Source organism: Bos grunniens, chromosome 26 (genome assembly GCF_055505025.1).
Source record: "Bos grunniens cultivar Pamir isolate PY7600 chromosome 26, Bosgru_T2T1.0, whole genome shotgun sequence".
In the NCBI taxonomy this organism is placed as follows: domain Eukaryota; kingdom Metazoa; phylum Chordata; class Mammalia; order Artiodactyla; family Bovidae; genus Bos; species Bos grunniens.
Genome location: NC_141190.1, coordinates 21,016,153 through 21,031,732, shown reverse-complemented (window position 1 = coordinate 21,031,732; position 15,580 = coordinate 21,016,153). Strand labels below are relative to the sequence as shown.

The 15,580-nt window shown below is 42.8% G+C and overlaps 1 protein-coding gene across 7 annotated transcripts in view; it reads left to right on the top strand.

The window, feature by feature from the left end:
* DNMBP (dynamin binding protein) overlaps positions 1-15,580 on the top strand; it is a 120,524-nt gene that overhangs the window by 60,767 nt on the left and 44,177 nt on the right. The window contains exon 1 of one of the 7 annotated variants that reach the window (XM_086377193.1): positions 7,809-13,527. The exons of the other annotated variants lie outside the window; for them this stretch is intronic. Within the exon in view, the coding sequence (XP_086233319.1) occupies positions 12,360-13,527 (1,168 nt within the window). The 5' untranslated portion in view covers positions 7,809-12,359. Of the gene's footprint in view, positions 1-7,808; positions 13,528-15,580 lie in introns of those variants that run through there. 7 annotated transcript variants of the gene reach the window in all.

The window sequence follows — 15,580 nt, the reverse complement described above, 5'->3', positions numbered from 1 at the left end:
CTTTGAAACTCTAGTGATCATACTGGTACTGACCTGTGTTTATTATCCTTTCTGTCTGTCTAGCTGCCTTTGAATCATAGCTGTAGTTACTTTCCATATCGGCCATGACCCTGTTTATCTAAGTCAGTGCAATGGATGGTAATTTGTAGAGTTAGCCTCTTCGGCATCTGGAATCTTGCTCCTAAATATCTCCCCTTAAGGTAATGCCTTAAGGCTTTGAATGAATATCTGAAAGATTTTAGAGATTCAGCCAAGCCATTTTGGGGTTAGGGTTTTTTTTTCAGGCAGCTAGAATTGCAAGTATGAGAATATGCCTGGTGTTTGAGGAATAGCAAGGAGGCCAGTTTATAAACGTGCGGGCTTTGTAAGTCCATCATTCAAAGTGGAGAAGCCCCAGGAAGGTTCTGAGCGGGGGAACAACATGATGTGACTTAGAACTTGATAGAGTCACTTTGGCTGCGGTGTTGAAAATAGACAGTAGATAGAGATACAAGATCGGGGAAGGCAGCGGCACCCCACTCCAGTACTCTTGCCTGGAAAATCCCATGGACAGAGGAGCCTGGTAGGCTGCAGTCCACGGGGTCGCTAGGAGTCGGACACGACTGAGCGACTTCACTTCACTTTTCACTTTCATGCATTGGAGAAGGAAATGGCAACCCACTCCAGTGTTCTTGCCTGGAAAATCCCAGGGACGGGGGAGCCTGGTGGGCTGCCGTCTCTGGGGTCGCACAGAGTCGGACATGACTGAAGCGACTTAGCAGCAGCAGCAGCAGAGATACAAGGGCAGAAGCAGAGAGACCACTTAGGAGGCTATGATCTAGGCAAGAGATGATGTAGCTTGGGCCAGGATGGTAGAGTGGGGATGAGGGAAAGTGCTCAGTTATTTTGAGCATCATATATTGATATAAGGTATATTTGAGTTGGAGCCAGTAGGAGTTGCTAGTGGATTGGATATGAGGTGAACAAAATGAGGACAACGCTGAGGCTGAGCAACTGGAAGGACTGGAGTTGCCAGTAATTTCTCAATTAATGGTGAAGAGTACAGGAGACTCTGGTTGGTGGGGGAGGTGGGACAGGGCAGAGATCAACTGCACAATTTGATGTAGAGTCCAGAGTTCAGAGGAGTTAAGCCTGGGGACATAAATTTGGGGCCAATTTTGAGAGCACATAGACATAAATTCTCTTCAGTGCAGTCGCTAAGTCATATCCGACTCTTTGCAACCGCATGAACCGCAGCACCCCTGACCTCCCTGTCCATCACCAACTGCTGGAGTCTACTCAAACCCATGTCCATTGAGTCGGTGATGCCATCAAACCATCTCCTCCTCTGTCATCCCCTTCTCTTCCTGCCCTCAATCTTTCCCAGCATCAGGGTCTTTTCAAATAAGTCAACTCTTTACATGAGATGGCCAAAGTATTGGAGTTTCAGCTTCAACATCAGTCCTTCCAATGATCACCCAGGACTGATCTCCTTTAGGATGGACTGGTTGGATCACCTTGCAGTCCAAGGAACTCTCAAGAGTCTTCTCCAACACCACAGTTCAAAAACATCAATTCTTCGGTGCTCAGCTTACTTTATAGTCCAAATCTCGCAGCCATACATGACCACTGGAAAAACCATAGCCTTGACTAGACGGACCTTTGTTGACAAAGTGATGTCTCTGCTTTTGAATATGCTGTCTAGGTTGGTCATAACTTTCCTTCCAGGGAGTAAGTGTCTTTTAATTTCATGGCTGCAGTCATCATCTGCAATGATTTTGGAGCCCCGAAAAATAAAGTCTGACACTGTTTCCTCTGTTTCCCCATCTTTTTGCCATGAAGTAATGGAACCAGGGTGACAGTATACAGCCTTGACGTGCTCCTTTTCCTATTTGGAACCAGTCTGTTGTTCCATGTCCAGTTCTAACTGTTGCTTCCTGACCTGCATACAGATTTCTCAAGAGGCAGGTCAGGTGGTCTGGTATTCCCATCTCTTTCAGAATTTTCCACAGTTTATTGTGATCCACACAGTCAAAGGCTTTGGCATAGTCAATAAAGCAGAAATAGATGTTTTTCTGGAACTCCCTTGCTTTTTCCATGATCCAGCGGATGTTGGCAATTTGATCTCTGGTTCCTCTGCCTTTTCTAAAACCAGCTTGAACATCAGGAAGTTCACGGTTCACATATTGCTGAAGCCTGGCTTGGAGAATTTTGAGCATTACTTTACTAGCATGTGAGATGAGTGCAATTGTGCGGTAGTTTGAGCATTCTTTGGCATTGCCTTTCTTTGGGATTGAAATGAAAACTGACCTTTTCCAGTCCTGTGGCCACTGCTGAGTTTTCCAAATTTGCTGGCATATTGATTACAGCACTTTCACAGCATCATCTTTCAGGATTTGAAATAGCTCAACTGGAATTCCATCACCTCCTCTAGCTTTGTTCGTAGTGATGTTTTCTAAGGCCCACTTGACTTCACATTCCAGGATGTCTGGCTCTAGGTGAGTGATCACACCATCGTGATTATCTTGGTCTTGAAGATCTTTTTTGTACAGTTCTTCTGTGTGTTCTTGCCACCTCTTCTTAATATCTTCTGCTTCTGTTAGGTCCATGCCATTTCTGTCCTTTATTGAGCCCATCTTTGCATGAAATGTTCCTTTGGTATCTCTGATTTTCTTGAAGAGATCTCTAGTCTTTCCCATCCTGTTGTTTTCCTCTATTTCTTTGCATTGATCGCTGAGGAAGGCTTTCTTATCTCTTCTTGCTATTCTTTGGAACTCTGCATTCAGATGCTTATATCTTTCCTTTTCTCCTTTGCTTTTCACTTCTCTTCTTTTCACAGCTATTTGTAAGGCCTCCCCAGACAGCCATTTTGCTTTTTTGCATTTCTTTTCCATGGGGATGATCTTGATCCCTGTCTTCCTGTGCAATGTCATGAACCTCAGTCCATAATTGATCAGGCACTCTATCAAATCTAGGCCCTTAAATCTATTTCTCACTTCCACTGTATAATCATAAGGGATTTGATTTAAGTCATACCTGAATGGTCTAGTGGTTTTCCCTACTTTCTTCATTTTAAGTCTGAATTTGGTAATAAGGAAAAATTACCAAATTTTATGGCAGAAAGTGAAGAGCAACTAAAAAGCCTCTTGATGAAAGAGGAGAGTGAAAAAGTTGGCTTAAAGCTCAACATTGAGAAAACGAGGATCATTGGCATCCGGTCCCATCACTTCATGGGAAATAGATGGGGAAACAGTGGAAACAGTGTCAGACTTTATTTTTCTGGGCTCCAAAATCACTGCAGATGGTGACTGCCGCCATGAAATTAAAAGACAGTTACTCTTTGGAAGGAAAGTTATGACCAACCTAGATAGCATATTGAAAAGCAGAGACATTACTTTGCCAACAAAGGTCTGTCTAGTAAAGGCTGTGGTTTTTCCTGTGGTCATGTGTGGATGTGAGAGTTGGACTGTGAAGAGGGCTGAGCGCTGAAGAATTGATGCTTTTGAACTGTGGTGTTGGAGAAGACTCTTGAGAGTCCCTTGGACTGCAAGGAGATCCAACCAGTCCATTCTGAAGGAGATCAGCCCTGGGATTTCTTTGGAAGGAATGATGCTAAAGCTGAAACTCCAGAACTTTGGCCACCTCATGTAAAGAGTTGACTCATTGGAAAAGACTCTGATGCTGGAAGGGATTGGGGACAGGAGGAGAAGGGGACGACAGAGGATGAGATGGCTGGATGGCATCACTGACTCGATGGATGTGAGTCTGGGTGTACTCCAGGAGTTGGTGATGGACAGGGAGGCCTGGCATGCTGCGATTCATGGGGTCGCAAAGAGTCGAACGTGACTGAACGGAACTGAGTGAAACCAGATGCCATGATCTTAGTTTTCTAAATAAGCCAACTTTTTCACTCCTCTTTCACTTTCATCAAGAGGGTTTTTAGTTCCTATTCACTTTCTGCCATACGTGTGGTGTCATCTGCATATCTGAGGTTATTGATATTTCTCCCGGCAATCTTGATTCCAGCTTGTGCTTCTCCCAGCCCAATGTTTCTCATGATGTACTCTGCATAGAAGTTAAATAATCAGGGTGACAATATACAGCCTTGACGTACTCCTTTTCCTATTTGGAACCAGTCTGTTGTTCCATGTGCAGTTCTAACTGTTGCTTCCTGACCTGCATATAGGTTTCTCAAGAGGCAGGTCAGGTGTTCTGGTATTCCCATCTCTTGAAGAATTTCCACAGTTTATTGTGATCCACACAGTCAAAGGCTTTGGCATAGTCAGTAAAGCAGAAATAGACGTTTTTTATGGAACGCTCTTGCTTTTTTGATGATCCAGCAGATGTTGGCAATTTGATCTTTGGTGTTCCTCTGCCTTTTCTAAAACCAGCTTGAACATCTAGAAGTTCACAGTTTACGTATTGCTGAAGCCTGGCTTGGAGAATTTTGAGCAATTCTGTTAGCACATACACATTATTTAAAGCCATAATATTTAATGAGATTAAAGAAAAAAGTATAGATAGAGAAAAAGAGAAGAGGGAGTGAGCGGTCTGGAAGATAGGAACTGAAATGGTGTCATTGGAACTGGTGATAGGAGCTGAATGGTGACAGAAATTAAAATTAATTGAGTGCTTATTCTTTGTTGAACAATGTGCAAGGTGCTTTTATATACTTTTCCAGTTCCCAGAATTGTCCACATCTGATAAAGAGAAAACTGAGGTTTGCCCAGTCTCACAGCTGGTAAGTGAGAGAGCTGGGGCCCAGATCCAGGCGGGTTTCATTGTGCAGCTGTATGTGCTTCCTTGCTGTGCCAGCCTGTATTGCCAGCGTGTTGAGACTTAAGGAGTGACGGTGACATCTGAGAGTGGGTGGTAGCGAACAACACTTGGAAAACTCAGATCTGTAAGTGCTCAAGGTGGAGGGATCCCGACAGACTCTTGACAACTTAATTCCAAAATAGTTTATGCCACATATGATAATATACATGTTTCAATGCCATTCTCCCAGATCATCCCACTCTCGCCCTCTCCCAGAGTCCAAAAGACTGTTCTATACATCTGTGTCTCTTTTGCTGTCTCGCATGTAGGGTTATCATTACCATTTTTCTAAAGTCCATATATATGCGTTAGTATACTGTACTGGTGTTTTTCTTTCTGGCTTACTTCACTCTGTATAATAGGCTCCAATTTCATCCACCTCATTAGAACTGATTTAAATGTATTTTTTTAATTGCTGACTAATATTGCATTGTGTATATGTACCACAGCTTTCTTGTCCATTCGTCTGCTGATGGACATCTAGGTTGCTTCCATGTCCTGGCTATTATTAAAAACATGTATATTATCATATGTGAAATGAATCACCAGTTCAGGATGGGGAACACATGTACACCCGTGGCGGATTCATGTCAATGTATGGCAAAACCACTACAATATTGTAAAGTAATTAGCCTCCAGTTAAAAGAACTGAATTTATATTAAAAATAAATTAATTAATTAAAAAAATTTATGCCAAATGTTTTTTAGTACTCTTATCTGTTGAAAACTATTTGTTAAATTACATGTATCTATGAATTTAAGAGCATATATGTATGTATATATAAATATTTAATCCTTCCTCACAGATATACTTTTGACTGCTAGCTTATCATGAAGTTACTTAAGTTTTCAAAATGTTGACCCATTCATACTAGTAACATCCCCAAGATTTGTAACCTTCGCCTAACTCATCTTTAAGTTCATCATAAGGTTTACACTCTTTTTAACACTCTTGTTTTCCTATATTCTAGTCTTTGTTTTTTATTTTTTACAGTACTCCCAGATTCTTTTTCTCTCTGTTGTCTTTCTTCCTCTGTCCCAGTCAATTGTCTTTTAATTAGTTCATAGTCTCTTCCTTTACTGGGGAATTTACTTTTTAATCTTAGATATCTGTCTTCTTCATTTCCAGGTCCTCTCTTCCCACATAGCTGGAGGCTGCAGCTGTATTGATATCCCTTGAGTTTTTTTTAACCTTAATGATAGATAGGATCTTCTTTACAACTCCTCCTAATTAACCCTTAGGCTGAAAGGCAGCTGAACTAAGAATTGGAAACCACATTCCTAGTCTAGGAATTCCTTGAGTTCCTGCTGTGTGCTAGGTGTGGGGCATGTTTGTGTCCAGCTCTTTGTGACCCTATGGACTGTAGCCCACCAGGCTCCTCTCTCCATGGGATTCTCCAGGCGAAAATACTGGAGTGGGTTGCCATGCCCTACCTCCAGGGGATCTTCCCCACCCAGGGATTGAACCCAAGTCTCTTAGGTTTCCTGCATTGGCAAGCAGGCTCTTTACCACTAGTGCCACCTGGGAAGCCCATGCTAGGTAGTTGGGTACAAAGGAGAAGACCTGGGGCAGCCACTATTTAGAAATATGCAAGACTAGGGAGATAAATCAGCAAAGGAAAAGGAGCAGGCAGTCAAGTGAAGGAAGCTCTTCAAGAAAGAGAAAGTGACTGTGTCCAAAAGCGACTTAGAGGCCAAGTGAGGTGAGTTCCAGGAATGGCCATTGGATTGGATGACCTTGTCAAGAGCAGTTTCAGTACAGTGATAGCAAAGGGATAAAAGCCTTATTGTGTGTGGTAGTCGCTCAGTCGTGTCTGACTCTTTGTGACCCCATGGACTGTAGCCTGCCAGGCTCCTCTGTCCATGGGATTTCCCAGGCAAGAATACTGGAGTGGGTTGCCATTTCCTTCTCCAGGGGATCTTCCCAACCTGGGGTTTCAGCCCGGGTCTCCCACATTGTGGGCTGAGGGGTAAGGAAATAGAAGCATTAAGTATTTGCTTGCTCAGAAGTCTTTCAAAGCGGAAGTATGCTATAAAGGAAAGCAAAGAAATGGGGTAGCACCTGAAGGCAGCGTTGGACTGAGGAGCCAACAGATGTTTGTAGGATGGGAAACATTCACAGGCTTATGAGACTGGTGGTTAGAGTGGGCACACTGAAGAGGTCGTGGTGGTGGCGGTAGCTAATTGCCGAAACAAAGTCTTTGAGGGTCAGGCGGGAGTGGGAACAGTGAACCAATAGAGAGATTGGCCTGTTTGATCAGAGCAGAGACAGTTCTTCCATTCTACCAAGAGGGAAGGCAGAACAGATGGGTATAGATGCAAGTAGGATGGTGGATATGATGATGAAAAGATGAAGAAACAGGCTTAGTAACTTTCCCAAGATGACACAGCTAGTAAGTGGCAGAGTCAGGGTTTAAAAAAAAAGGTCAGGGTTTAAAAAAAAAAGCACACCCTGTGCTTTTAACCTGTGAGTGCTCCTGCCCTCTGCCTCGATAGAATCTAGCCTGTGCCCAATGGATGTGACCATATCAACTCATTAAGCCTGGGAGTACCTCCTGTGTGACCCAGTATAGAGCTGTATTGGAGATTGGATGTGACCCTTGCCCTCAGGCTTTCGGTGTAATAAAAGATAAACAAGTATAATAAAGTAACAGGTAAGATGAGAGGGATATTTGCCTGGTGCTCTGAAAAATAGCAAGAACTATGGGAATCAGTGTCATTGGGGTAGAGTCTTAGAAAGTGAGGAGAAGTTGATCATCAGGCTGGAGGAACCTTGTGGGCAGTTACAGAGAGACTGTGGAAAGTTAGGGTGATTACCTTTTCTTACTAGGTTTTTTTTTTTAAGCTATCTCCTCCCTTTTGTTCCTCTGCCTTTTCTATGCTTTGTGTCTCTTCTCTCATCCTCTAAATTCTGCTGCTCCACCTTCACTTCTAGTGTTATGCTCACAGAATTTCTATCCACAGAGGGACATTGTAGCTGATCACCCACCCTCTGTGTGTGTGTTAGTCGCTTAGTTGTGTCCAACTCTTTGCGACCCCATGGACTGTAGCCCACAAGGCTCCTCTGTCTGTAGTATTCTCCAGGCAAGAATACTGGAGTGGTTTGCCATTCCCTTCTCCAGGGCATCTTCCCAACCCAGGGATTGAACCCAGGTCTCCCAAATTGCAGGGAGATTGTTTAGTGTCTGAGCCACTAGGGAAGCCCTCAGTAAACAAGCATCTGTGGAATGTGACTGTTACGTCAAATGGAAGGGAGGATAACTATCTACAAGATTATATTTCACCAGTAGGACTGGAACTGAGAAAAATGGGAAAGGTATTCTCCTCATCCCCTTGGGCCACATTTCTTTGCACACAGATTTATCACATGAGAAGAGCAATCCATTCACAACTTTTGATTAGTTCTGGGTCATTGTAGTGAGGTAAAGCTGAGACAGTTTACATTTTTATGCAAACTATCTTTAAAGTCCTAAAGGCAGTAGAGCCTAGAAAAAGAGAGAGGGAGTAAGGATGGGGGAAGGGAGCTCTTTGATTATAACCAGCTATTCACTCTTCACTCATCCACAGATCATTTCTTTTTACCTTCATGTAACTAGTATTTGTCTCACCTGTAATTTATCCTCTTTTATTTATTCTCCTGGTTGACTTACTAGGCCTGTTTCTCATCATGCTTTATGGAAGACTTGAAGTTGCTAAGAGGAACTTTTCCATTTCCATAACAGGGAAAGATAAATCTTTACTTTTCACTTTTGCTTAGAAATAAGTAAGATCATAGAAGTTCAGATTTAAAGTGGCAGAGAAATTATTAACTTCATTTTACACATAAGAAATCTGACAGCCAGAGAAATTAAGCATAGCTATAAACTGGTTATTAGCCAAAATGGAACTTCTGGAAGCTAGCTGTCCTAATTCCTCATCTCATGTGCCCTCTTTTACCCTGTCACTCTGTATAACGCGTAGTCAAAGCTGTCCTCCTAAATGATGTCATCCTGTTGGTTTGTGAACAGAATCACGATCTTTATTGGGTTTAGGCAGGAGGTTTTAGATGACTGATGACTGAGTCACAAGTACTGGACAGTCTGTTACTGTGCTGGTGTGGGTGTTAGTTTCAGTTGGGTGTTGAGGGTCAACACTTAGGCAGGGTAAAAGTAAGCCAGGGCTGAAGACAGAGAGGGGATGGCTGTGTGGTACATGGGGTGGAGTGTGTGCACACTCACCTTGGCAGTGATAGAGTGTGAATTAGACCCGATTTGAGGGAAATGAACATTTTCCTATGTTTTTGAGATACTCCTCTTCATCTAGTGCCATGAAGTCAGACAGATCTGGGTTTAAATTATGGCCCTTCCTTCTACTGGTTTCTGTGATCTTGGAGAGGTTTTTCAAAGTCTCAAAGATTCTTTATCTGTAGTAAAATAAAAATAATACAATATCCTCCTTATAGTTAGTGAAGATCAAAGAATATATATGTCAGCTCCTAGTCCTCATCCTGATCTTGGCCCTATAAAACACATTTGACAGCATGGCAGCTGCCAGGGCTGTTCCTGCTACTGCAACAGAACAAAAGAACAAAAACTTTGCATGAAAATCAGATTTAACAATCTAGAGGTTAATTCTGTTAGTATAGAATCCAAAGATGTATCACAGTACATTCAGTATTTCAGGAAAGGAAAAGGAGTTTCGAGGAAAACAGAAGCATGGATTTTTAAGAAAGAAGCAGTCAAGGATGTCACTGGGGCCAACTGCCTCATTTTATAAATGGGTAGGTTGAGTCCCAGAGAGAATAAGTGGTTATCCAAGAGTTCAGTTCAGTCACCCAGTCGTGTCGGACTCTTTGCGACCCCATGGACTGCAGCATGCCTGGCTTCCCTGTCCATCACCAACTCCTGGAGCTTACTCAAACTCATGTCCATTGAGTCAGTGATGTCATCTAACCTTCTCAGCCTCTGTCATCCCCTTCTCCTCCCACCATCAATCTTTCCCAGCATCAGGGTCTTTTCCAATGAGTCAGTTCTTCACATCAGATGGCCAAAATATTGGAGTTTCAGCTTCAGCATCAGTCCTTCCAGTGACTATTCAGGAGTTAGGATGGGCTGGTTGGATCTCCTTGCAGTCCAAAGGACTCTCAAGAGTCTTCTCCAATACCACATTCCAAAAGCATCAGTTCTTTGGCGCTCAGCTTTCTTTATAGTCCAGTTCTCACATTCATATATGACTACTGGAAAAACCATAGCTTTGACTAGATGGACCTTTGTTGGCAAAATAATGTCTCTGCTTTTAATATGCTGTCTAGGTTGGTCATAAATTTTATTCCAAGGGGCAAGAGTCTTTTAATTTCATGGCTGCAGTCACAATCTGCAGTGATTTTGGAGCTCAAAAAAGTAAAGTCTCTCACTGTTTCCATTGTTTCCCCATCTATTTGCCATGAAGTGATGGGACTGGATGCCATGATCTTAGTTTTCTGAGTGTTGAGTTTTAAGCCAACTTTTTCACTCTCCTCTCTCACTTCCATCAAGAGGCTTTTTAGTTCTTCGCTTTGTGCCATAAGGGTGGTGTCATCTGCATATCTGAGGTTATTGATATTTCTCCCAGCAATCTTGATTCCAGCTTGTACTTCATCCAGCCCAGCATTTTTCATGATATACTCTGCATGTAAGTTAAATAAGCAGGGTGACGATATACACCCTTGACTACTCCTTTCCTTATTTGGAACCAGTTTGTTTATCCAAGAATAAACATCTAATTATTGACAAAGCTTATAACCCTGGTCTCCTTAGGGTTCTTTATATTGTTTCACAAATAGGGATTAGATAAAAGTTCAAGGACACTTGATAGATGACCATAGCTGAAAGTGTAATCTTACTAAAGGCTCTCTTAGCATATCACTCTCTTTCTGAGAAGGCTTCAGTGACCCTTCATTACTCATTAAAGTAAGTGGCCTCAGTCCTTTCAGATCTGCCTGAACCTACCCCTCAAGCATGATCCTGTTACTTTTTTCCACACATGTACCCTTCAAACTGTTCCCCCTTTCCTAGTTTCCCATGTGTGGAAAGTCTTTGGAAACCCTACTTTTACTTGAAAGCACAGCTCAAACACTACTCAAAACTACAAAACTGCAGTTGCCCCACCAGAGCCTGCTTCTTGCCATCACCATTTGTGTTTGTTACGGTACTTTCTCCTCCAGTCATACTTTATAGTGTGTTGCTCCTGTGTCGTAAGAGAGACTAACTTCATCCTTTTGTCTTCCACAGTGCTTCACATAAAATAATCTATTATTGATGAATTCAAAATGGTATTTTTATACCCACCTTTCTGATTTCTAGTCTCATTCTCCAGTTCCTAAATATGCTACATGAATTAGGTGGAAAAGAGATTTAGGACATGAATGAGTTTTTTGAAATATATAATTTATTTATTCGGTTGCACTGGGTCTTTGTTGCGGAGAGCAGGGGCTGCTCTTCGTTCCAGCCTGCGGGCCTCTCCTTGCAGTGGCTTTTCTTGGTACAGAGCACAGGCTTTAGGCTCTTGGCTTCAGTAGTTGCAGCGTGCAAGCTCACTAGTTGTGGCTTGAGGGCTCTAGAGCATAAGCTCAGTATCTGTGGCACACGGGCTTAATCGCTCTGTGGCCTGTGGAATCTCCCCAGATTAGGGACCGAACCCATATCCCCTGCATTGGCGGCAGATTCCTGTCTACTGTGCCACCAGGGAAGTCCCAGAAGATGAATGGTTTTGATGCTTCTCTGACATGACAAGTGTCAAGGAAAATGTGAAAGCATACATAACTGTATTCCTTTGGGGAAGAGTTTTTACACTATAAAATTACCCTCACACCAAATCAGAATAAAAGATGTACTTTTTCTTCCTTGAGTGGGATAGCCAGTGTGTCTGCGGACAGGAGCTTGAACAGCTTGTGATTTGAGTGCACACCAACTGGTAACCTGAATCCCATAAAAGCAAAGATCTCAAAGGCGGAAGAGTCCTGCCTCTAACTAAAGAGAACGGTGTCCCGAAGAGTTTCAGGTGTCCAAGGAGTAAAGCCAGACTCGGAGGACGGGCAGTGGAGGTCCAGTTTGCGCTGCACATGAAAGCATTTATTCATAGCCCTGATTGATTACTAAAGGATTAAAGAGGCAGATGAAAGTGTTACATGATCTTACCTCGGGCTGTTAGAGGGGGCTGTTTCTCTTTCACTCTGCTTTTTCTGCAAAGCCTTTAGAGCAGCAGAATGCTTCTGCCCTCAGCTCATAAAGCAGCCAAGCCAGTTTGACCAGCTTGAAGGAAACACGAAACAAAACTGCCAACTCCAATCACGAGAACGCTAGTTACTAATTACCTTCAGGGCTCCGTGGGGAAAGCTAGAGCAGCTCACTGATTGGATCCTGAGATAGAATTTACTCCACATCTCTTTGTGCTCCGACCAGAGTAGCAAGAAGAGCATTTGAAGTGCTTTGGGAGACATTTTAAGGACAGATACCACCGTGGGCTACCCTGCACCTGTCCTTTCTGAGCTCAACCCAGACCCATGGAAGAGAGAGAGAGAACGTGTGTCTTTGAGGACAGTGAATATGTGTGAAACCCACAAGATGAAGAAAGAAAAAGAATTGCAGAAGAACGAGGACTGGAGCTCCAACCGGGAGTATGAAGAGTGCAGAAGTCTACAGAAAAGGGACCTTCCTGCTCTGGGTGGACTTTACAGAGAGGATGACTGGGATTCCAGACACCAAACCACAGGGCAGAATCGGCCCTACAGAAAAAGGCATTGTGGATACTGGGATTTTGAACAGAGTGAACCAAGTTATGTGGACGATGAAGAAGCAAAGGAAAGTAGAAAGGACTGTGTGTACAACAGAAGTGTGACTCCAGGCTGTGGTGATTGTAATTCAGAAAATGTAGATGATGGGAATCCGAACTCCATGACTAAAGATGATTGGTTTACAGGAAGCCCATTTGTAACCCAGAAAGTTGGAGAATACGGGGAGACGAATGGCTGCGTAAATCATCAGAATCTGAATCATAATCCTAAGAACTCTAAAGAAACTGGACAGTGGACTGACTGCAGGGATTTGAACGATTCTGCGGGGAATTTTGGTCAGCCTCAAACCCAGCATATAGATCGCAGGAATCATAATTACAATCTTGAGGACTGTAAAGAAACTAATTTTTATCATAGAGACCTCAGTGATTTAGATCATGTTCCTGAGAATTATTATACTAATGGTCAGTCTGTGGACTTCCCAGACTTGAGTGGTGTCAGTGAACGTAATGAATTTGTCAAATACTGTGACGGGGACAGGAATGTTTATCAAAATGATAAAATCGATCCCCAAACCAAGATTCATGCTGGGGATCAGAGTAGTTTTCATATGGAGAATAGAGGCTCTGATTCTCTATTTGCAAACTGTGAATATAAATTTCAGAATTACAGAGGAGCAGATTCTCTCCACCAGAGGAAGACTTCAGAATGTAATGGCATCGACAGACCAGGAATGATGGCACCTGAGAGCAGAGGGTTCTTGCCAGAGGGTCCGAGAAGTCAGTGGACAAGGGGGAACCAAGGAGAACATCATGGTGGCGTTCCTCGGGGCACTTCATTAGAGAAGAATAGCTGGCATGTAGAGGAAGAGAGAAGATTAAATGGCCCAGAAACTTGGAAAAGGAACAGCTGCTTCCGCCGCACAGCACCGGGCACCCTGAGACACTCGGAATTTGTGCAGAACAGGAGGAGAGCCCAAGGTAGGAACTCAGACAGGCTTCTTAGAGGATAAGACTGGGAATAAATAAAAGGAATAGTTCTTCTAGGTACCAGGAACATTTGTAAACTTCAGGAAACTGGCCCCAAATTTTTTAATAAGTGTATCCTGAGTGAGAAGAGCCAAGAGTGTGCATAGTGCTGTAAATTTGCGACCTGGCTTTCAAAACCAGGCTGCTTTCATGGGAACTCTCCTTTACCTTAGATGGTTTTTCTCAGGGTCTGTAATCCAAAGATCTTTCCGTTTTTACTTTAATATCCTTTGTTTATCTTATGGAGCCTGGGCAAGTCCTTTATCAGGGCACCAAGTGAAAATTTATTTTCCTGGCCTGTTCTCTCTCTCAATCCCTGCACTTCTTTAGATTTTAGAGGGAAGAAGACTTAACTTGTTTTACAGATGGTTCATCCCTTGACATTTAGGAATCTTAAGTGAATGGTGCACACCAAACCTCTTGTGAAAATGGAAAAAGTATATTTTTAATGGTGCATTGTATATGTTAGTTATTCAGGTGAATTTGTCTCCCTGAACTTGAAGATGTAAAATGGGGATATTAAGGGTCTTTTATCATTAGAGGTTCTTTCTTTGTTGCCAGTTTGTCTTCTCCAGGTCTCTGAAATGAACCGTGTTTATTTTGTTGTTGCAATTACTGGACTTCCTTTTAAATCTTTTTTGTGTGTCTTATACTCATGTCAAGCAGACTTTATGGTTTTGGCCAGTTTGGGAGAGTGCAGAACATGATGAGAGGAGAAAGAGTCAGAAAATGTGAAGGATCTAGAAAATCCATCTCACACCTTCCTCCCAAGTGGAGGCTTTCTTGTCCAGGTCTCCTTCAGAACAGGCCCGGTGGTTAGAAGTGTGGTGGAGCCACTGAAAAGATAAGTCCCTGTTGTGATCCTGGAGCTGCTGGTGGTTTGTCCAGGGGTCTTTTCAACACAGACTTAACTTGAATTTCCAGGGTGCTGTTTTGGACAAAGCAGGCTCTCTACCTGCATTTGCAAAGATAAAAAATGAAACCAAACTCGAGATATTAAGCAGCTAGCTATGTTTTCCTAGGTGCATTTTTACTTTGAAATGGTGGGGATTGGATGACTTCTACATTCTTTTCAGCTTAAAAATGTCTGATTCTGTGATTCCTTAGGTTAGTTTTTTGCGTCACTCCGTTTCCCTTCCCCCACAGCTGTGAACTTTGTTTCCTTTCGTTAGTTCCTTATTGTATTAAGCCTCCTAACTGTGTTTATTGTTTCACTTATGAGTCAAACCTTTCTCTCTGGAGTGTTGTAATATGCCCAGTGAGCTCTCTGAGATCAGCTTGGTTCCACCTGATAACATTTCCATTTTTATAACTCTCTCTTTATGTTTGAGGACTTAACTTTTGATAGTATATTCACATTAACACTTCTTTTCATACCTCTAATACCCTCCTTGACCTGTAACAATGTTTTGGTCTGTCCCAGAGATCTTTTTGCTTTCTAACTTTGCTAGCTGTTTTACAGCACAGGTGCCATTGCCCTTCCTGAAAGTTAGATAGTCACAACAGGTGCTTACAGAAGGGAACACGTTTGATCTTCTGCCTTGAATTCATATCTCAGCTCCCCCATTTACTAGTAGTGTAGCTTTAGACGAATTATTTAACTTCTCTGAGCTTTGGATTCCTTATTTGTTAAGTGAAGATGATCATACCTGTCTCATAGTGAGATAATATAAATAAAACATCACATGTCTAGAACATAGTAGGTGCTCATAAGTTGTGATTTCTTCATCTCTTATCCACCCATCACCCTTCCCCCTAACAAATCCTCCCCCTCCCCAGCTGTCACTGCATGGTCCCCTCCCTTCTGAGATCCAGATTGACCCCCCACTGGACAGACGTCTGTCCTCGGACCCTGTGTTTACAGGTATAATGCCCTTCCCTTCCTCTCTCCCGTTGTTCCCCACCTTCCACCTACTGCATCTGAGAAGCAGAGTGCTCCTTGACCACCTCCCAGGCTAGAAACCAAATTGTTCTGCCAGGATTTTTCCTTCCCCTGACCTGTAGT